The 24,309-nt window shown below is 31.9% G+C and overlaps 1 protein-coding gene across 1 annotated transcript; it reads left to right on the top strand.

Moving 5' to 3' along the window:
* Nucleotides 1–9,491: 9,491 nt before the first annotated feature.
* LOC137924544 (calcium-independent phospholipase A2-gamma-like) lies at nucleotides 9,492–23,650 on the top strand. The gene is made up of 10 exons (XM_068767934.1): nucleotides 9,492–9,807; nucleotides 10,412–10,743; nucleotides 13,250–13,387; nucleotides 15,211–15,300; nucleotides 16,751–16,949; nucleotides 18,513–18,599; nucleotides 19,666–19,784; nucleotides 20,448–20,642; nucleotides 21,641–21,872; nucleotides 22,636–23,650. The coding sequence occupies exons 1-10, from the start codon at nucleotides 9,687–9,689 to the stop codon at nucleotides 22,899–22,901; spliced, it is 1,779 nt and encodes a 592-aa protein (XP_068624035.1). The 5' UTR covers nucleotides 9,492–9,686; the 3' UTR covers nucleotides 22,902–23,650.
* Nucleotides 23,651–24,309: the final 659 nt, after the last annotated feature.

Below are 24,309 nucleotides of genomic sequence, written 5' to 3' on the forward strand. Positions count from 1 at the left end.
TTGTATAGACTAAACATTCGAGACTGGTATGGTTTAGGTGTGGTAAATTGGTGTATGTATTTAGCAGTAAATATATGTTTTAAGGACACACAGGGTCTCCCATAAATCAACGTCAAACTAAAATAATGGTTGCAAGTTAGAGGTAGTGGCAACAAAAAAACGTATGATCTCAACATCACATTTCTTTAGTATTGTCATTTAAAAAAATAATGATGTTCTTTTTATTACTATGACTACAAATCATTATATTTAACTTATTTTTCTTTCATGTTACTGTTATTAATCCTATTGTAAATTATAGACCAAAATTCAATACTAAAGGCTTGCCTTTGAAAGGAAATAGATTTGTTGTATTTATTTAAATCATGTTCTAAAAATTATTACTATAATACATCCAAGTTAAGCCGACTGATACTTGTAAATAATTTTAAAATTACATAGATTTCTTTTATTAATTTCTTGGTGAGACTCTACTTTATACCTTATCACTTATTTAGACTTTATATTCATTTATGGGAGACCCTGTATATATGTAGAGTACTTGTTTAGCTCGAATAAAACAATTAGTTTATATAGACATACCATAATTGGTGGTAGGACGCCGAGACGGAGCATTAATAGTGACCCTTTGTAACTTTATATGGTTTAATTAAATATTATTATATAATTATAGAAACTTTTACTTTTTTAAAATACATCTCATATAGATATCAGAGAATTGAATGCATATTAGCCTAAAGTTAAAAAATTATGGGGCAGCTTCAGATTAGCAATAGATAAATTTAAAAATTAAGGAGCGACTGACAACAATAAGCTTTTCAATATTTTCTAAGCTAACAAAGATGTATGATATGGCGGAAGACTTAATGTTTCTATGCAAGCAAACTGAAATTAAAATTTACAAGCGGGTGCAATTTTATATATGTCTAGGTCATTCGCAGTATATGTTTCAAAAGTGCTCTCCACGGTAAGCCAATGCTTCCACTTTAGGTTAATAGGCATACGAATATTAGACTTCTGCTCATAAATGAGCATAAAAAGATGTATGGGTGACAAACCAAAAAATTATTTCAAATTTCGAATACTAAAATTCAATGAAAAAGTATTAATATATCCGCCGATAATTGCGTAAAGATACTGTATTAAACATTTAAGCTTGGTATTAGTTGTAATAGAAGGTAAGAGGATAATTAGACAATACATTATGTAGGCAAAACGTAATATGTCATGTAACAATGGGAATTAGCACAAATATTTATTCTTTTTAATTTAGTAAACCTGTAGATTATCTGTGGAACTTTTCAATGAAATGTTTCAACCGATGGACTTAAGTGTAGTGATTTACTATTAAATAGTGTATTGTTTTAAATTTTCTCTTGACGGAATTATTGAATTTAAATTTAAAACATGTTAACGGAGTTCGTATATGATGCTTAGATATCTAAAGATATTTTAAAAGTTAACTTATGAGTTACTATAGTGTTACCGAAACTGCTGTACCGCGCCTTAGATATGCGCGCGGCGAAACGGGTGGTGATCAAGTGCCAAGTATATTCCCAAGGCACAGTACAGCGGTTTTAGTATAGATAGCAGCTAGTATAGATAAATTATAACAATACTATTCGCGCACAAGCATGGTCTGTCATCTCACTCGCACACTGTGTATACTTATCCGTCTCACTCGCACATATGAAATATGCTTCTCAACTTCATTAAAATACAAAAGTCTTTAGGTAAATAAGCATCATTATATTCGACCTCTGAATATATAACAATTGTATATGTGAATGGTGCTATTGAACAAAAAATGTTAATTAAATTTTTATTTGCTTTTAATGCGTGTGATTTTAAAATAATAACAAAATACGGACAAAATAAAATTGGAAAACTTGTTGAATCTGTTTTTTCGGGTGTACTGTATACATGTAATTAGAAATGAAATAACTGCTTGAACTTATGTCAAATGCTGTTCAATGTTGTTCTAGTGTTGATGTTAGTTCACTGGTTTCATAGTTAGCATAACCAACTAAATAAATATTGTAAAACTAATAATAGTGGCGTGATTTTCAGCTATTTTTTATAAATTCTGAGGGTAGCTATAAAACGAAATGTAGATGTACTTTAAAACTAAATTTCAGTTGAAAAGTATTTAAAATAGTGTCAAGTGTACAGCTTACTTGCTGAGAATATATTTAAAACTGATAATCGATTTTAAAATTGATTAAACTTTTTATTTCAATATTGTATGTACGCCATTATAGTGGCCCATAATTCAACGTCAAGCTAAAATCAAATGCTATGACAGTGGCTAACCATTAAAAATTCATTTAAAAAATCCTTGTAAGAGCAATTTATTTTTAAAGATTTCTCAATTTTAGTTTTATGAATTTCTAAAATGTATTAAAATATAATTTACAGTACCCGGCGATAAATATTTCACGACCTTTGGAAAGAGACAATCGGCTAATTTCGGCTTTGTAGAGCACTATCTCTGTCCCAAAATACCTATGTGACCTCAGTCGTTGTATTTCGTGCGACAGAGATAACGCTCTACGAAGCCGAAATTAGCCGATTGTCTCTTTCCAAAGGTCAATGTGAATTATTTATCGCCGAGTACTGTAGAGACATTAAATAAGTGTATTTCAATACTGTAAACATTTTCTTTCCGAAAGATAAAATAAATAATACTTATATACATACAGAATAAATAAATCCCAAGAAAACGTGGGATAGGTGGATTTGAATAGCTTGTCAACTTGATATAAAATTATACAAGATAATAATACATTCTGTTATATTTTGTGCTTTATTATTATTATGTACGTAGTGTTAGTAATTTTAAACTTAGCTATAGCAGAAAATAAGTTGTACTCTCTAATAACATTTGTTACGTTTATTTTTCATAAGAAATATACGCAGCTGTTTTATAATATAATGTTGTTTCATTTGATAATCACTTGCCTCTTAACTGTCAGACTACTTTTGATGACTATATTTTTTTTAATTTTTATTTTAAATTTAACTAAAAAAGATTACAAAGAAATAATTAAAAGTGACAATGAAAATACAGCACAAACAATGTGTATCTTATTTCTAAGAGGCTTTAAGGTTGAGGTCTGAGTACATACCATTAAACAAATGTTCGTCTTTGACGAAACATTCGTACTCGCTGAATTATATAAGGTGGACCAAGAATACGTTAACATTTAAATCTAACACTAAGTAAACACGAGGAACGAGTTCTTGGCACCGATACTGCTGGAAATTGCAGGCTACAACCATAATGCAGCTTCAGCAAGATGGAGCCACATAATTAAGTCCCTGTCGGTTAGTCAAAGAAATGCCTCCTGACAAGCCGACATCCCTGGGTGGCCAGGATTTCAGATCTGTCCCGAGCATAGCATACTTCTTTTTATTGGATTATTTAAAAAGACGAGTCTATCCATAAACCAAATTCGCTACGTTAACTGTGTAGGGGCAATATTACGCCACAGAGAACTGGAAGAACCATCAAGCTATCCATGCGCTTGGCTTGAGAGGGGAGTGATATAGGAACAACATTATGTCATCGTTAGCGGTACATCGAAAAGGGGAATTCCACATATAAATAATTCTTTATTTACATCGGTATTATGGCAGCAACATTACGTTATAAGTAGTGCGTAGAAAACGGGGAATTCCACAGAAATAGGTTTGTTCATTTACGTTAGTATAAATACCGGCGAAGCTCTAATGAATAAAATCCACCAACCGAAACGTAAATGGTGTCGACCGTCCGACCCCGTCTTCGCGAACAGTCTGGGCGATCCGAGATAGGATTAGTATCCTTCCTTAGATTGCCGAATAATCCACGCTAACTAGGTAAGCCTGAGGCCAATATTCCTCAAAATTTGCAGGAAAATTGCAGCGAACAATCAGAAGAAATAAAAGTTAAAATTCAGAATAAGTGTGAACAATAAAATAGCAAATAAAGCAAAATAAAAATGAAATGTACAGAACCAAATGTTTAAAATAAAATTAAGAAATGTAAAACTGGGGAATGAGGTGACGAATGAACGATATCGAATTAAAGAGAAATTAATGTGAAGAAAAATCATAAAATGAAATAAAACGATCCTGTCCTTCCCAAAGATAGGGCTACGAAAGCCTCCCGATAGCGAGGGCTATGAAAAAAAAGACAGGTAAGCCTCGCTTTCACCGCTTATACCTCCGCCGGAGTGTCACATATAGGCTCTGAAACATGAATGCTTTAGTTTTTAATATAGTTCACGGACCCTTGCGCTCCGTGACCTCATGTCAGACGAAGCTGTGAAAGCATTAGGGTTAGCAACATTAACATCTTCGAAACAGTACAGTGCAGAATGAATAAATACACTTCTACTTCGGACTTCGTAGTGTTACAACCTCAAAACCTGCCGGCCCTAGGAAAAATCTCACAACTATAAGAAAAATCAGCGAAGAGATGTTAGCAATCGTACTGTCTTTTGGCCTCCAAGTGTTCTAAAATTTCCGCACTCGCTTAAAACAGTGCTAAAATCGTAATGGTGGTCATTATATAATATTTAAAAAATAAACTCCGACGATATACCTTTTCTACAAGTACACAAATTTTAAATTATATGTAATGGTTTATTTTATAAGAATTTCCAAATGTTAACTAATTCATGGCTCGGCTTGTAGTTAATGTAATGTGGAGTAGAATGTGCATCATGTATTGAAGTAATGTGCCAAGAATCGAGGTAAGTGACAGCTAAAGAAATTTGGTCTATACGATGTTGGCACCGCGCAATCTATTTTGTCAGAACCATAGTCAAAAGCAGCTGACTATTTTGCAGATTGGCGACTAGTCTCCCGTGATAGTTGAACGGTATAATAGTTTTATGATGGTCACAACGGGATCGACACGTCCTAAAAAGGATAAAATTCAAACTAAAAATAAAAATTAAAAAAGAGACACGGCATTCATTACGTAAAAATAATTAGCTAAATTAGGAAAATAATCAGAAACACCTCTAAGACAAAAGACAATCTTTTGACTTCGAGGTGTTTAAATGTCGTTAAAAATAGAAAATAAATATCTAGTAATAGTAATAAATATATATAATTTTGTCTTATACCCTTCTATTATCCTTTTTCATTACTTTTATCAAAAATCAAGAACGCCTTCGCATCCTACCATATTTTTAACGGTGATAACTTTTTTTGTTTTTGGAAACATCTGGCTAGGTCTAACATACCTTGTCCTCTGGCCCAAGGAAAACATTATATGGGATTCCTTCCCACTAAAACCACCTTGGTGAGCGGCCTTATTAAAACCTTTGAAGGTACCGCCAGATACCCAACGGATATTGCAGATGCCCATCAGCACCGTGCCGTACCTTTCTGCCCTTTTCGGGATCGCTTTAACTGGTGAATAAAAGCCTGCGCTCAACGCGTGAACCTGACGCAAGTTTTAGACGCTTTTTACAACAAGCAAGGGATATCTTAGCCCTTCTAATGAATCCAGACTAAAGGGTTACCGGCCTCAAGCCGTCCTGGAGCATCCACATCTCAGGGCAGAGCTGGATCTCCCCACTCGTTAAACATACGAGATGAGAACAGAATAAGGTTACGCGCAACTTTATCGCGGATCGTTGCAAATTCGCCATAAAGGTCGTGTTATGAAGGTTGGAGAAGGGTTTGTGGTATAACCTCCTCCGACGTCCAGGTCTCCGGCGGTGAATGATGTTCCACATTAATGTTCGTTATCATTCTCTTTCTTTCTCTTTCCGTAGTCAACTTCTGCAATAAGGTTCAGCCCTCTTAGCCAACCCCAAATGGGAATTTTAAACGCGTTACAAGTGACAAACAAAGTTGAGGCCTATTATAGCACCTGTTGATTTGAAAGACTGTCCGACCAAGCAACCGTCTATCTAAAAGATCTAGGTTGTGCGTGTTTAGTACGTTGCTAACTCAAATCTGGCGAATCTATAAATACGAATGGAGATAAAGCGATAAAAAAATAAAACCTAAAGTATTACATTAAAATGTCAACTGACATAATCAGACTTCGCAGTCTTTCGGGTCCAGTATTGCTTGTGGTTCGACAGACTATGCCCTTTATGTAAAGTATACATCAAACGTTGTTAATTTTCATTTAAAATTAGCAATTTTTGAGTATTTGGCGGGTACTGCTCTGTATGCTGCAGATCAGCATTCCGGACCGGTGGTAGCTTATTATGTTAAAAATTATTGTTGATCCTAAAGCGTATGAAGATGCCTGAACTAACATTTAATAAGGTTATTTTCAATTTAATTAAAATATATGTTCTTATGTTGTAATTTATGATTAGATTATATTATACTCATCGGTGGTTAACTTAGATATACCTACCAAAGGCTCTTAATTCACAACATTAAATATCTTTTTAATCTATTTAAAGAACTTTATTGCATTTTGACAATTGCAATAAAAACTAACTTCAGCATGTTTTTATTATTCATTGTTTTGGTGATTTTTTTAAGAAAAATATAAAATCGTATGCCTACGTTTAAACTGTAATTCCAGAACTCTATGTCGAAGGTTATGAAAAAATATGTTATCAACAGATAATATTTGCGTGGAGTGAATATTTTATTAAATTTCATTTTTAAAAAATTATTCTCATAACTATACTCAAAGACACTTCTGGGACCCCCGATTCATAACAAAGTTAATTATTTCACCGGATTGGATGATGTTCAGTTCTTTAGTCGTTTATTAGTCGAAATGGTAATTGGACCAAACAAAAATTACATGGCTATATACCCATGGCTATAGTATGCTATAAGTTTCCTACAGTCGTGCGGTGTATCAGATGCCCGCCATTCATTAAGTTGACGTTCAACATGGCGTCTTGTCGCAGCGGCGTTCCTCGAAACTCGTTTTCCGTTGTGGCGGCGTTGAATTCCCTCAAAGTTTTTGAAAAGCTCTCTAAAGCGTATCTAGAATTTCTTAGTTGACGTCTACTTGGCGAAAGGAATTTCTACAAAATTTCGAGTCTTAAGTCTCATTTTTCGAAAGATATGGTGATGAGTCAACCATGAAAGTTGGCTGTAAGTACATGAATTAAAAAAAAAAATAAATGCTAATTTAAAATAAACGATTTTTTTCTCACATATTTAAAAAGAGTACGTCAACGTTACCTCTTGAACTTATCCCAAACTAATAAAAATAAATATAATTTTATAATTTCCTTGCAGTTCTTTGGAAATAACTTGCCGAATTCATTCTTAAAAAATTATACAGAGAATTTTACTATAATAGATATAGATTATCATAATTTATTAAAATCTACAATTCTTTAAGGTCATAACAAAAATAAAATAAAAATGATCGACTGAGTTATTGTTATTTATAAATTATAAATAGTTATTTAATATATGTTGTAAATGTTACGTGTTGGTGTAAAAAAGTAAAACATAATGTGAATTCTTAATGCACATTTGTTATCAGTCAGTTAGTTTAGCAAGATAAATTTAACCTTGAAATGTAAACTGCGCAGTTCTTTGCCTTGCTTCATTACGTAATTGTTATTTACATGTAGATTTAATTGAGTACGACTGATATATAAACTTTACCGCTGCAGTACATTTCATTACTACGTATTCAATAATATTGACTGTTTGGCTCCCGGAGATATTTTCTGTTTTCATGATATACACATGAAATACGTCTTAACTTGTTACTGTAAATATTTACAAGCAACATACTAAAAAATTAAAAATAAATTAAATGATGAATTTATAACCTTTAATGAGATAGTAATAGCATTTTCGTAATAATTATTTGCATATTTAATCTGTGTTATAATATTATGTTTCGATTTGACCATTGAATATTATATCAAAAGGATTAGTTACAATGCCGGAGAGCAAAAAATAGCATTCTTTTATTTGTAATTCAAGGTAGCTAGTGACGTATTCCCTCATCTAATGACAATAACGAAATATAATCTTTACTAACATCTGTTCACAAGAACGTAAAATCCCCTCTATAGATTATAGAGTTATCATGAACACTTGATTTTTCTTTTATAATTATACATTTGATAGATTTCGTCGATTAATACTTAGAATAAGAGATGTCAGAATGTCATTTTAACTTCGTGTTCCAAATTTTAGACGTATTCTTAGCACATGTGTCTTACTTTTACAACACACATAAGTATCTTTTATTCAAATATTTTAAAAATTCTATTCGCTTGTAACAAATGGTTTCCCTTTTCGTCGAGATCAGAAACTTGTGAAAGGAATGTCATATTGAAGGTGTGTCATATTGTCATATAAAGGTTCAATAATACTAAATGGATGTATTAAAACCATAAAAATATCAATAACAAATTAAAGAGCGTTTAAAACAAATATAATCTTAATTTTTTGTTGGTAGATAATGTCCGAAATATAAAATTAAAATTAAAAAAATTATTTTATAACTCAAAATTAAGTATCATTCAAAAAAGATTGGCAATATCTGAATCTTTTATGCTGCATTTTTAGTAGTGCACACGCAATATTTTTTAAGTGAAAAATATTAAAGTTAGTACCACCACGATTGATAATGTTTTTATTTAAAGATGACTCAACGAAAACGCTGTACTTTGTGTTTAGTTGCATTTAAACCACCTATTTATATCGTTAGGTATATTGTGTACAAACATGGAAAATATACTACCGCCTTTCATTTTATATAAACATGTTCACGAATTAAGTCATATTGATAAAGAACAAAGCCAGTTATAGCGTTTTACATATTTAATCAATAAACAATGTGATGCTAACTTTAGAAAAAATAAATAAAAAACCTATGAAACATGATGAGAATTGATGTCACACATTACACAACACACATATTACAGAATACGCACAAATAATTTTACCGTTCTAAAAAAAAAGTAATAACTTATACGACTGAAGTGCGTCGTAGATAATTATATAGTATATAATAGAACATATATTATTTTTCCCAATTATTTTGTAATGTAATGTTTCTTTTAAGCATTGACTCATATTTTTGTTCATAATATTTTGACCAGACACTTGGATTCGTTTCAAGTCAGATCGTACGATGTTTGTTTACTAATAGGACGCTTCTCACGTGGAGGTGTGTCTAACGTCGTCATTACAAACGTTAGCGAGTTTATTGGTTAAGCAAACATGTTTTGATACTGGTATAAAAGTGATTGTTGATTTACCTATAGTCACAGTAAATTTTTTGTTCTCGTTGAAGTAACATTACTCGGTTTGTGTTGAAAAAATCAAATAACTTTGTACATTAAAAAAGTGAACAACGTTAATTGTGGATCGTATGATAATAATGCATTAGTATACCAATTGATTTGTTTATTATGATTTACTAATGTTGGCAGCTTTGATCGCGCCACTTTACGTCATTTGCAAATTCTGTCATTGATCTATTTTTATTTGCAATATTTTTGCCAGGTCTCAGTATGTCAGTAAGAGACTGAAGCAGATTTCTTGACTTATCTAGTGAATAGTGAAATAAGTTTTATCTAGACATTTCTATTGTAAATTTAGTGCGCGGCTGACTACGATCGGAACCTGTTGTGTACGTGACTTTGCAGCTGTGAGCCAAAATATTATCAAATATTCACATATTTTGATTAAAATCTAATACTGTTTTGTAAATAATTTTTATTTAATCTAAAATGTCGTCTCTGGGGGGACAATGGAAAATTATACGACATTATTTATCAATGACAAACTTGAATTCGGAAGTTGAGAAATTAGTGCAGAAAATTAAACCAGCTACGCCGGAACAATGGGAGAGTGAGTATTACACTAATTACTTTTAATTTAAAACTAGTTTTAAATTAGGTCTGCTTATGTGTTACAAGATTTTCTATACAGTTCTATTTATAGTTTTATTATTGCTCTGACATCAAAACTATTTTATAAGTTCAGTGAACTCGTCCGATTTGTGTATACAATTTAACTATTTTTACATTAGTCACTAGTATAAAACATGTTTCTTTCAGAAACTAAGTTTTTTATTCAAGTTTTGTTATTTACATAGTATTACTTGAAAAAATTGTCGCTACTTTTACTAAATATTAGAAAGATGAATTGTTATGGCTTTCCCATAAAAATAACAACTTACATACTTGTAAATAGAATGGTTTTGTTCTGGCTCATGATAATTTTTTTAATTATAGTCATTATTTGGAGTGTTTGCTGTGCTATTTTTTTATTTTAATAAATGTTCTTAATTATTTTAATAAATGTAAGACTTGTGCAGGATAATTATTGATAATAATAAATATCAGCATAGAAATGTAGATCAAAGATAAGAAAAATCTGTAGATTTTGATACACTCAAGTAATGATAAATTTTTAAATTACAACAATATTATAATTAAAACTTCAATTTCAGATTTAATCAAAAAATTTGAAAAAGCAATCTCTGTACGATTGTCACAAAATAAAGAAGTTGATATCAAATCACAGGATCTCAAATCTGCACATACTGTTAATGCATCAACTATAGATGGATCACACACAAAAGAAATACAGACAAGAGAAGAGGCAAGCCAAAAGAAGATTGATAAAGTAGAAGAGAAGGTGAATGGTGGACTTGGTATTGGCTCTGAGGCCAAGGAGATCACATTTGAGAGCTTCTTACAAGGTTTAAAGTTAAAAAAGGACCTGCATTTTGGAAAAATATCAGAACAAAGCTGGAAGTCTAATAAACCGATTATTACAAAGGTAGGTTCATCTGTTAAAAAGTATTACAGAATTATTCATTTTTATTTCCTTAAAATCTGAAATTAGGTAGTACAGAAAAATAATTAAATAAAATTGAAACTGCTTGATTATTATAATCTTTTAAAGTTGTTCATAAAATTTTAACTCTTAAACAAAACCAATTTATTTATTAGCTCTGTGCTGGGGTTTTTTGTGATTTCATAGTCCAGATTGTGAGAGTTGTTTTATTAAATAGGAAATCATTAAGAAATTGAAGGATTGAGCTATTATAAATATTTTTGTCCTTTTTTGGATATGTTACATAATGATCAGAGATTGGATACTTGGATGCATATTTAACATGAGTTATTGTTGGGTTGAGAAGTTATGGAGATAGCTTCAATAGGTTATTAATAGTTGCATAAGTAGAAACTATTTTTAGAATTTGTCTGTGCAAAATTTAGTGTAGTTTGTCATCTCTTTAGTACTAGTTGACATACTTATCTCAGAAGTCCATTCACTTTCTTAACTTCTTCCAATACAAAAGTTCTTTTTGTTATAAGCCAACACTTAAACTTTCTATTAATGATGTTAAATTGATTTCAAGTTATATGAGTTCCAAGGTATATATGGAAATTGATTCTAGAATTGATATTATAATTTTCTAGTTATATTACAACAATAAGTATTAATATTTGTACCCGATTGACTTGATTGACCAGACTATTAGTAATATAATGTGTATGTCAAGATATTTCAATATTTAAACTTTAACAAGTTCAAGTGACTTCCAATAGTATAAAAAATCTAACATATAAACCATTTATAACAATAATTTTTAATGATCTATTACAATGTTATTTGTTAGTAATATGATTAGGTTTGAGATGTAATAATTATAATAAAATGACAATTGCTGGTTGCTTAAGACTTTATTAGGCTTTTGGTGGCAGAGCACAAATTGCATTTAGCCTAAACCTTTTTGCACTAAGCTTAGGTTTTTAGTATTCAATTTGATGTTTCTGATCAGCACACCCAGGTCTCAAGGTCAGAGTAAATAGATACCAATTCTGTGTGGATCATCTTTGTCGCTTTCTAACAGGCAAGTTGTTGGTCAAAGTTTAAAAAACCTAGGCACCTTTTGACGCGCCTTGGCGATGGTTCACGCCATTAAACTAAATACTCAGAATGTTCTTAAGTCGATAGGATGGACATTCTAATGTTCCAAGTGAAAAGGCGCCAGAGTCCATAGGAGGACTTTAGTTTTAGCTGTTACTCAATATGCAAGTAGCATTCTAATTCAAAGGCTCCTAAGAGAGGCCTGTCACAGTTTTATCAATTGCTATTGTTCGATAATGTAGGTTGCAGATGTAAAAATAAGTTTAAATTTGTAAAAACATGAGATATGGCCTAGAATATAAAGAAATATATCTGTTTATGCATGATCTGTTTATCTTATCTCTAAAAAAAGCATGGTCATGACATGTTCTGTTCATGATAACATTAATATTTATTATTATAAACTCAATTGGGGATCTGATAAGTGCTGAATATGAGGAAATAATTTTATCAGTGGCTTAATACATATATGGCGATCCAAAATATAATAAGGATTAATTTTTAAGATAAAGTAACTTATTTACAGTGATATAAAAATAGAAGCAGTGATAGCTTAGGGATAAAGGACTGAAACTTGCAATATTAGGTTGCAGATTCGATTCCAATCCAACATTCTTATATAACTCACACTTTTTGCATTAATTATATAGGATTGCAATTGCGAACCCTCCTGTTTATGTCTATAAGCTGAAAGGAATAACAATTAATAACAAATCCACTTAAAGTTTATGACAAATAAAAGTAAATGTAATCATTAGAAGGATATGCTTAGAGTAAATGATTATTTTATTTTTTTCTTCTATTGTAATAAGGGCAAATAACTTCGGGTATTATTAAATCTGCAAGGACAAATAGTAGACACTAATTAATTTAATACATAGATAATTCTAATAGGATAGGGTGTACCATACATAATTTTGGCAGCATTTATGCTATACATTCACAACTATAAATCTTGATTAAATTGTACATAATACAGTGAGCACATTATTGTGACATTTTTATTAACACCACAACAGTGATAGTGAATATGATAACATTTAAATTAATTTAGTCTAAATGTATTGTACATACATATACAACACATTTATGTATATATGCTTCATGTTATTGTCGAATTCACAAACAAGCCTGACATATAATATCAAGGTTTATATACGATAGTTACAATGATAATGATAAAAAAATTTTATTCCAAAAATTGTTCACGTTTGGTGAAATAGTAAGTAATAGTATTTCAGTTTTAATGTTGCCATTGTTTAAAATATATGGGAATTCACATAAAAGCTGTTTATTTACAATTATAGATAAATATGTATGATATAATTTAAATGCATATTTAATTTTGATTGAAGTGATATTTTAATTATATAAACATGCAATGCAATTTTTAATTTTTTTGTTACAGACATCTATCCATTCACGCACAGCCTATGTGATATCAGCCATAGTAACTGCAGAAACACCAGAATGTTTGATGAAAAGAACGGAACACTTCATAGATCATTTAAAACAGTATCCGGAAGCAAGAGACTATGCTATTAAGGTATGTAAAACATTTTCTTATACTCTATGAATAGAGAACCATAGGAGCAGATATACATTCTTTAGTCTAATATAATAGAAGACTCGTGTAAAATAAATGGCATGGCAGTTCCATAGGAAATGATGTTAAGAATTCTTTATGGTCAAAGTTACATGGTTATTTATTAAACAATTGCAAAATAATATAAAAAACATTTGTTTGAATATGATAGGCGATTAAGTTATGGTCTTATACTTTAACTATCTTTCATCTGTTAACAACCATTGATTAATTTCTCTTCGCTTGAAGTTTGACATAGATTAAGACTCGTGGCCTAGCAATTAGGCGATATAATATGAAAGTTCAACTGGTAGCTACAATACATTTTCAAATTTACAAGTATGGTAATTTTTTAAAAAATGTGTATGAAAAAAAAACTAAACTTAAAAGATCTTATATAAACAGAGATCAGATTTTTGAAATCTCTAACTTATATCTAAAGTATGTATGTAAATATTAATATATATATGTTATGGTACATTTATATATAATTATAATAAGTAGTAGCCATTAATATATTTATATATGTTTTAGGTGTATATTTTTCCCCGCAATTTGATATTACTTTTTTAATTTCTTTTTTTGTTATATGATATTACTTGTTTCACCTACCTTTATTAATTTTTTTCTGCATCGAATAACGGTTAACTGGTAGAAACTGTCTTTGACATTAACTTAACCATTATACATAAGAAATGTAATTTTTTTTTAAAATAAATAAATGAATTAGCGGTTAGCTTAATATGGATAGCACTCTTGTATTGAAAACATTTAGAGATTTAAATAGACGAGTTATTAAGGTATTTAACTACACTAGTTTGTATACAGACAATAATTCAGTAATTAATAATTGGGTAATTTATCTATCAGTTATGAATTGACGCCGCTTCTATAATCTTTTAGCAATTAAATAATTAGGTTAATAGGCATACAATTGTTGGAGCTCTGATTATATGTATTATTTCATTTTTTTTTGGTAGTGTATTATTATTAAAGAGGTATGCCATGATTAGATCATGTACAGTGATGATATATATATATATATATATATATATATATATATATATATATAATATCATCTAGAATCAGATTGAGCTCCACTATAATGGCATTTAGTTAGTTAGGCTTAATGCTACAAGAATTCTAAACTTGCCCTGATCCAACAAGAGTTTACAAGCTCGAGTTATTTGTGCTTATAATATCCTGAGTATTGGAGCAATTTATTCCTAAGCTTTACATTTAAAAAAATCCTTTATACTGTTGTAATAAATTTTTATTTAACAGTCTTTTTATATTTATTACATGCTTATTCTCGGTTGATGCTGATGCTGTATGCCTGGAGGCTTTTACAGCTTCATCGGAACAGAGTTCACGGAGTGGAAGGGGTCCGTGAACTTAAAAATAAACTAAGCTGGACGCGTACCAGTTGCATAGAGTCGTTCGCACGTAGTAAAGCGCTCAACTTGAGTAGAGCTGTATAGTGTTGATGTTGTGTATGCGGCTTGGGGCGACAGCGTGGACCACAGGCGAACCATGGAGGGATCCGCATCCAACCTCGGTTAGCCCACGCTGTTCGCGGTTAGGAAGAGGGCGGCCGCTGCCTAAAAACAGGTGTTGAAAGTGTATACACAAAATAAAAAAGTGTATACAAAAATATAAACAGAGTTACTAATTTTATGCTTTTATTTAACAAGTTTATCTTTATTTCTAGTGCTATTTAAGATAATGTGACACTTAAAACATATTTATAATAAATAGACAATCATTATATCAATCCTTTGCAGGAAGGTGCAGTCCGAGCTTTATTGAGAGTACAACACAAACTAAGGGACGATTTACCCATAACAACGGAGGTGAAAGGGATTGTTAATGAGGTACGTAAATATCCATAAGTCCCTGATAATTATAAATATTCAATATATAAAAATACCACATGTTCTAAGACTACCATTTTTTGGCCATAAGCCAATTGTTCATGTTAAATAAATAGATGTAGTTATAAGGCGTTGCAATATATAACTTTGACATTTCAAGGCAGTCCTATAAATTGTGTTTGGTCAGGGGTGGCGAAGCTCTAGTAATGCTAGCCATTTTTTCGAAATTTGAATTTTTTTGCGAGTCGCAATTCAATACGCGTTTAAAACCCGCAAAAGAAAGTTTTTTTTTTACAAAATTAATGTTTATTGAAATTATTGAAACAAAAGTACAAAACATGTGTATTGAAGTTATGTATAATGGCACACGTATGTAATAGCACTCCTAATAATACTTAAGATGCTGGTTAATTAATTATGACCTGTGTTTGGATTTCGCTAATTTTATGGTGGAATAATAATAATTATTCACACCAGTAATTTGTTTTGATTTCCAAGGAGCTAAAATATGTATTATAAATTTATATATTGAAATTATTCGACATACAATCGGAGCCAAAAATAATACTTCAGAGTTGCAAGTGACGCAAGATCGCAAGTGAAGTGCGGGCCGCAGTTTGACCACCCCTGGTCTATAGCATATTCAATATAAAAAAATGTTCTTTGTGTAATATATATTCAACTTGTACATAAGAAATAAAACTCCTTATTAAAAACACTGGTACAAAAATTATAGGGATTATATTGTAGCGCTTTAAGTCCAGAGCCTAAATTTGCTTTTACTGAAGGACAATATAAAAATAAGTACTCTTGATATATAATATAATAAATAATGAATTATGTATATATAAGCTAATAAGGCGCAGGATACAGACCGCTTCCAACCAATCCCGAGGCAGGCCTTGTCCAATAGTGATGATTTCTTATGATGATGATAATGAATTTAAAAAAACACTATTTCAAGTGATGACATACGGACCCAAGACGTGGTCGTTTATGATGGGTTTCATAAGAATGCTCAAGGTCACTCATAGTAATGGAGGGCTATGCTCGGAGTTTCGATGCGAGATCGAATAAGAAATGAGATTTCCATAAAAACCAAGGCCTAAAGTAGCTGTGGTTATAGGACATTGCTACGAACTGGTAGACGCGGGATGAAGCCTAACCAGATGGACCGACCATTAGCTTTGAAGAAGTAGAATTTACTTCATAGACTGTGATATAGCAAACACACACACATACATATGCACACTTTGTATAAACAACTATTTGGATGAAATGATAGATTCATTAAAACTTAAACAAAGAGAGTTAAATCTCTTAATACAGACTATACAATTAGTTTAAAAGGAGAGTTCGTACTTATATGTCCCAAAATTTGATATCAAAAGTAATATTTTATCATTTACAATTACTTGAAATAAAACAAGGAAATATTTTGTTTCCACAGGCCCTAGCTTTAATGGGATATACAGGCCCTACAAAAGGACCTGGCCCTAACATTCTGTCTATCGATGGTGGTGGTATCCGTGGGATTATAGCAATTGAGATACTGCGTCATTTAGAGAGGTTGACAGGACGGAGAGTTCAAGACATGTTTGACTATATAATCGGAGTTAGTACTGGTGCAATAATTGCCGCTGTAATTGGTAAGTTGAACAATGCTATCTGAACCTTTATGGCTTATTTAATGAGATGTTATGTTGAAGTGTTGGCTTATTATGAAAAAAACTTTTGTGTTGAAAAAATACTAAACCGCGAATGATAGTGAGATGAATAATTATACCTGTTTGTGTAGCCGGTAAACCCTGAAGACAGCTCATATTATTTATTTACATATTGGTAATATACTAAAGCCACCTTCTTATTTACTTAAATGTGCATCTGAGCATTCAACTTTGACATATCTAAATTACTTTAAGGTCATCGGAAAATGTTGGATATGGGCTTTTTTCTGGGTAGGAATTTTTCTGGATGTTCAGGTCAACCTGTCCTTAGGGGAGGACAGGGTTATGTGGGATTTCTACCCACTAAAACCCCCCAGTGGTAGTCCTCTGTGCTTAGGGAGGCATCATTCTCACAGTTCCTCGTACTGTGTTATATTGTATAGCCCGTTCCAATGTTTAGGCTACCCATGAAACCCATGAAACTATCATGATTAATTTGTTACTATTAACTTTTAAGTATATATATATATATATATATATATATACTTAAAATTTATAAATATATATATATATATATATACCTAAAATTTACACATATATATATATATATATATGTGTAAATTTTATTTAAACTTTAAATTTAAAACATGTGTATTATCCATTTAAAGGAAATCCTAGTAAGAAATGACATATATACATTATAATAAGAGAATACTTTAACATTCATAATTGAAAACAATTCTTTTGTATTTCTCTATAATTATGTTAGTATATAATACATTCTTGTTTATTATACCCTATATAATTAATTTATAGATCATTATTAGAAAATAAATATTTGAATGGCATACCTTTGAATTATTGGCAGTTGATTGCAAGCATGTTTGTGTCAAAGACTTGTTAAAATAGTTTTTAAATTCATGTATACCACGAGAGGTACACTATGAATCTAATGCATCAATAAATATATATTATTTTAGTTCAGATGAAAATATTTACTAGTATAATGCTAGGAACGCTGCCAACTTAAATTATTTTTGTCTTTATCTATATGACTAATTATTATTGCAATCAATAGAGATTTGGCATCCAGTTTGTCTAGTTAAAATATTTAAAATCTGTTGACATTAATATAAATTCAAAATATCTTTATTCAAGTAGTCATTTACACAAAAGTAAGTTACCTCCGGCTCAGAATGCTGATCTTCTGAGACCCAGCAGGAAAGTTATTAGTTTTTGATGTATATATTTTTATATTAACCAAGTAAATGTGTCAACAAATTAAATTTCACATATATATATCAAATGAAAACTACTTGATGCTATAAAAATTTATCTAAGGTGTGTCGTAATGGCAATGGACCGCTGCCAAGTATAAGGCCGCTTTTCCTTCGCCCCCAAAGACACCCACAACTGTTAGATATCCACAACGCGTTGTAAAGCTCTTAATTTTAGATTTAAAACTGAAAAATAAATTATAAAATATATTGTGAATTATGTCAGACTGTTGTTATGGTTGTTTTGCAATTGTATTTTTATTTTCAGGAAGCGGCGTGGGTAATTTGGAGACGGCCAATCAAATGTATCATACATTGTCTAAGAAGATGTTTGGAAATACATCTCTAATTGGTGGTAAGTAATCATTCAACCATTGGTTCTTTTTCTTTTCAGCCGATAGAATCCACTGCAAGGCTATGCCTCCCCCTAAAGATTGCCACGACGACTGGTCTCACGTTGCCCGCATCAGTGGTCTACCGATGCTGCGTCCACCAGCTCGTGGTCGCCACTTAAATACCTTTCGACCTAAACGGCCAACAAAAGCAATAGAGATATGTTAGGGGTGACATATGACTTGTCTTGTGCCAGTTTTGATGAGCATTTCTTTGAGCTACCTCAGTAACCTTGGTTCCTTTGCGGATCACCTCGGTTCTGAGTCAATCTTGCATCAAGACATTGGTTGTCTAGCAGTAAAGGACATAATCAAACTTATAGTTTAAATCCAAAAATTATTCAAAAGAGCCATTACTTATGAATGGTTAAAAAAGATACCATTAGGAAACCAGCTTCCTGATACAGATGTCCTGTTTCATTGGGACATAAAGTGTCGATTTTAAGCCTGTGTGGTTCTAGTAGGAATTGTTGAATGTTACACGCATTAAGATTTTCATCAAAAAAGCACTGTATTAAAAAATGAGACGCGAATTTGCGAGTGAGATACATAATTATACCGGTTTGTGCTTTAAACAAGTTAAAATCTTAATATAATTCGTGTTGTTCAATTACCAGTTGATTAAATATACTACAGCCTTTTCCATGTTCTATTATCAAAAGTTATTTTATCAAAATTTGCATTCGAATTATGAATTCATAATTGATTTTTTAATAATGCTTATAAACGAAAAGGGAAAATAATATGAAGGAACCGGATACCTGTAGTACTTCTTCATTGGAACATAAATCTCTGCTTAGAGATAAAGTGCGGAACTTAAACGATGGTATAGGTCCAGTGTAGATTGTTGGAGGTTGCACACATGCAAGGCTGCAGTGGCCCAGGGGCGATACTGCCTTTTACGGCAATTTAAGTTCCGCTCATAGTGGTGATGTTTATATAATCCTAATTACTTACTTAGCAACACTACATTTGTTTTACTAAAAAAATCCTAAGAGGTAACAATTTAAAAAATCTATTTTTTTTCAGGCACTTCACGTTTGGTATGGACACATTCATACTACGACACTGAAGCCTGGGAGAAGATGTTACAAGAGAACTTAAGGGATTGCACACTGACTGAGTGTAATCGATACAATACTCCAAAGGTAAGCATTTCAGCTTACCAGTGTTGTGTGAATTTATTATATTTAGTGTAAATATTATATATGCTATGCACGGAGTTTCACAGCGAAATCGAGTTGGAAAAAAGGAGTTCCACAGAAGAACCAAGATATCCGATGTAACTTGAAGCATTATTGTCTGAAGTTTCAATGGGTGGGGTACATCGCTCTTGAAACCGATTATTGCCATTGGGGCCGAAAAGGTTCTCGAGTGGCGACCACGACATGGTTAAGGTGGCGGGAATTCGCTGGATGCGGGCAGCGAGGGACTAGTCGTCGTAGCTATCTTTACGGGGGCATATGTCTTGCTGTATGCGTCCATCGGCTGAAAATAAGAACAAAAAGTATTTTATATGTACGACAACCTTTTTGGTCTACGGTCAATTTTTAATCTATATTCATATTATTATGAAATAATTATTAAATTTAATATTAATTAGGTTCAATTTCAGTGATCTCTTGTATCATGGACGAATGCTAAAGCGTTCAATTCAGTAGGATTTACATCGGATTAATTCTCTTATAAGGCATCCTTTATATCAAAGTTATAAGGTTTTTAAAATAGTCCTGATATATGAAGAGTCATTCGTTAGTATGCAGGTAACGCTCTATGGAATTTTGGTTTTAAACGTATTCAATGTTGTGTAGATGGCGCTAGTGTCCTGCGTGGTAAGCCCCGGATCACGACTGGCGCCGTTTCTCTTCCGAACGTACGAGTGTGGCTTTCGTGTGCGATCTGTTTTCGCTGGCACTGCGCGTGCAGGCGTGTGGCATGCTGTTCGTGCCTCTGCTGCCGCGCCTACCTACTTCGACGAGTTCAAGCTCGACGGCGCCTTGCACCAGGTAAACTATACCTTATTGCCTCAGAACAGTGTTCAATTTCCATTGCTTTAAGACATTTGGATCGCCAAATTTTATTCATTTACATTGTACATTGCATTGCCCTATTGGCAAGATAAACATTTCACGCGATTGAAAGTAAACTTGCCCTTATTTTTAAGGAGTAATAGTGTTCAATTTGTTCTGTACATAATGTTTACAAGTATCTCAATTATGTTTCCCATTATAATAGGCAAACTATATAATAATGCTCTATAATAGTGTTCAATTTTCTTTGTATATTGCTCAAATATACACCCCATTCTACTGTTGAAAGTAAACTTAACCTTATTGCTATATAGTAGTCTTCAATTTGTTTTCTATATGGCATTCTCCAAATAAAAAATAACACATCCTACTGTTGAAAGTAAATTCAACCTTAGTGCAACCTCATAATGTTTAATTTTCTTTATATATGGCATTCTCCAAACAGAAAGTTATACATAATACTATTGAAAGTAAATTCAACCTTAATGCAACTAAGTACTGTATAATTTGCTTTATACGTGGCATTCTTTAGTTGGGAAATTATATATTCCCTGTTGAAAGTAAACTTGTCTTTAGTGTAAAGGAGTAGTGTTCAATTTACTTTGTACATGGCGTTTTCCATATGGTAAGGTACTCGCCTCCACTCTGTTAAAACTACATGGCATTCTATAATGGATCAATGTCCAGCAGTGGACTTCCTACTTTTTGGAAGCCAATGCTTCACCTATAGATTTCCAAAAAGACCAGTTAAAATGCCTTGCGTCTAGTATCTTCCGTCGACATCGACAAGATTGTCCGTCTTGTGGACATTCATATACTAGTCCAGATACTCAAAGCTTCGACAGCCATCTGTTCTTTATATTATATGGCCTGTCCAATGTCACTTCAACATGTAATCCTGCTAGAATATTCCAACTAGAAAACTATGTATAACTTTTTAATAAAATTACTAATTCATGCTTTATTTATTTTAGGATGGTGGAATCATGGTGAACAATCCTACAGGCGTGGGGCTTCATGAAGCGAAGCTGCTCTTTGGGGCAAATGCACTCAAAAAAGGGACTGTTATATCCGTTGGCACTGGCAGAGCTCTGAACAAGCATTCCGACTACCAGCTGATGAGTAAAGGCTTGAACAAAGAAGCCTCAAGTACAAGCTGGAAGGATAAATTTAACAAGATTTTGGACTCTGCCACGGACACCGAAGGTAGATTTTAATTTGATTGATGGGTATTTGAAGTTATTAGACGCTGTCAACATGGCCTTAGGACATATACTGCTGGACATTTGTCTCCTCCAAGATTTTCAGGACCGGTTGGAAGCTATTTTGACAATCTTCTCAAGGTCACCTTGTCCACCTCTTGATTTTAAAAATTTAACCTATTATTAGCAGTAATAATATTAATCACTCAATTAATCTGACTCTATATATCCTTTTTTTTATATCAAAACGTTTTTGATATTTAATATTCCTAATTTGATTTTAATAATACAAATGTTTCGTCCATTACATAGACTTTTCTTAAAATTCGATTTAAAACCTTTGTAATAAGAAAATAAAATGTAAATGATTTATACATTAAGTTTTAGGAGTCACAAAAATGTTTAAAGAACAAATTTTCTTATAACGTGGAACATACTCTATGTTATAAAATTATTGTAGATATAATATTTATGACTTCTTTTCTTTTAAAAAATTAATCTGTGTATATGTATTCAATAATCATACTTATGAGGATCTATGGGGGTGGTATAAGCCCAGAACTGGACGTGCTAAGACTTAAATAATGATGATGAAATTTGTATTTTAATCTCCTAGCATTTTCTTATTATGGCCACTGGTGGGACGTTTAGGTCCCATTATTTGGCAATATGATATAAATAAAATGATTCTACCAAAATGGTAACTTTCTTACATAAGAAACCTACCAATATTTCATGATTTAATAAAAAATCATATTTTATTGCAGGAGTTCACCTAATACTTAATGATCTCTTACCACCTGGAAGCTATTTTCGGTTCAACCCACCACTGATGGAGGAATGTGCAATGGATGAGATTGACCCGGTGAAACTGAACAACATGATAGTTGACACAAATGCGTATATTCGCAGAAATCAGCAAAAGTTCGAGCAGGCTGCATATATGTTGCTCAGAAAGAGGGGAATTACTCAAAGGGTAATGGATTATGTGTACCATAGGAGTCAAATCATGGGCATAAGTCACAGTAACTGACGGATGGACAGTCAGCAAGACATTGATACTTGCTGATTATATCTGGCCGTTTCAAACTAAGGTTTGCATAATTTTTAAGCTATATCTATATGATATATATCTTTTATGTCTATAAATTAACATATGTAATTAGGCTAGATAGTATTGATGCATATTTCTCTAAAGTTATTTTTATTTATTTATTAACTCTTACACATTGTATAATTGAGGACTTAATAATTTAGGCAGTTTCTACCAATTAACCTAGTGTGGGATTGATATAACAATCAGGTATTTCTTTGTAAATATATAACGGTTTATTGACTCCAATTCAGAGAGGAAGTTTGATAGGTTAAGAAACTATGGAGATGGCTTCTAATAGTGGGTTTTATTAAAATTCAATTTACAACTAGTGATATATTGATACAATTCTGATGGCCAGCATTCGGCAAGCTCCTCGCTGTGGTCATTTACGGTGGGCCTTATAAGAAGGCTCAAGGTCACTCAGAGATAAATGAAGAGAATTTTTCGAAGTTTAGACTCGAGATTGAATTTAATTATGTAATTGTTACAGTAAATTTAATTAAAATTTTAATAAAAATTATTTCCACAGTAAGCCAACACTACTTTGGACAAATATGCATCATAGTATCTATAAGAAGCTATGTTACTCTTCATAATTTAGCATTCATTAGCTCTAGTCGAGTTTTATGCAAGTTTTCTATAAAATACGAACCTTATTCCAAATGCCTAGAGCTTATTTTTGGTTGTTTCTTAAAGTATATAATATAATAAAAAAATGTTGATATTTTTGCATTTTATATGCAATTATTGCATTTATTGATTAATTAATAAATGTAAATATCAATTCTCTATTAATTTAATTCAATGTTTAGGTAGAAAAACCTATTACAATGTATAAAGCAGAATTAATTAGATGATTTTAATGAATGTTAGTATATCATCACTTCTGCCATATGATGTCCACTATTGGGACATAGGTTTCACTCATATTTTCAATACGATCGGTTTGAAGCGGTCTTACATTCTTCGTCTTCTGATGACTGATTGTATATATAATTAGTAATTTTACTAATTAACAATGATTTGACAAAATATATCTTTTTAAGTTTCTGTTAACTGGGCAAATGTCATAAAGAGAATTTGTTAGATATCAGTAACCAACATTGTACAGCGGATTAGCTATTGGTGGGCCATATAGTGTGAAGTAATGATGGCCGTTGGGTTCTGGATTTCAGACCATGCGTGTAGCATAGGATCTCCAACTATAAGGTGGACAAACAAACTTGTCACAGTCGGTGTAAGATGTTGGATGCAGGCCGCTACCAAACGGTCTTATTTAAGGCCTATGTACAGCAGTGTATGTCCTATGTTTTATAACATTTCCATAGAGAAATTTGATACATCA

This window comes from Battus philenor, unplaced genomic scaffold (assembly GCF_028537555.1).
Source record: "Battus philenor isolate CCGP_79_NKW_IND1 unplaced genomic scaffold, ilBatPhil1.0.hap1 SCAF_24, whole genome shotgun sequence".
Taxonomy (NCBI): domain Eukaryota; kingdom Metazoa; phylum Arthropoda; class Insecta; order Lepidoptera; family Papilionidae; genus Battus; species Battus philenor.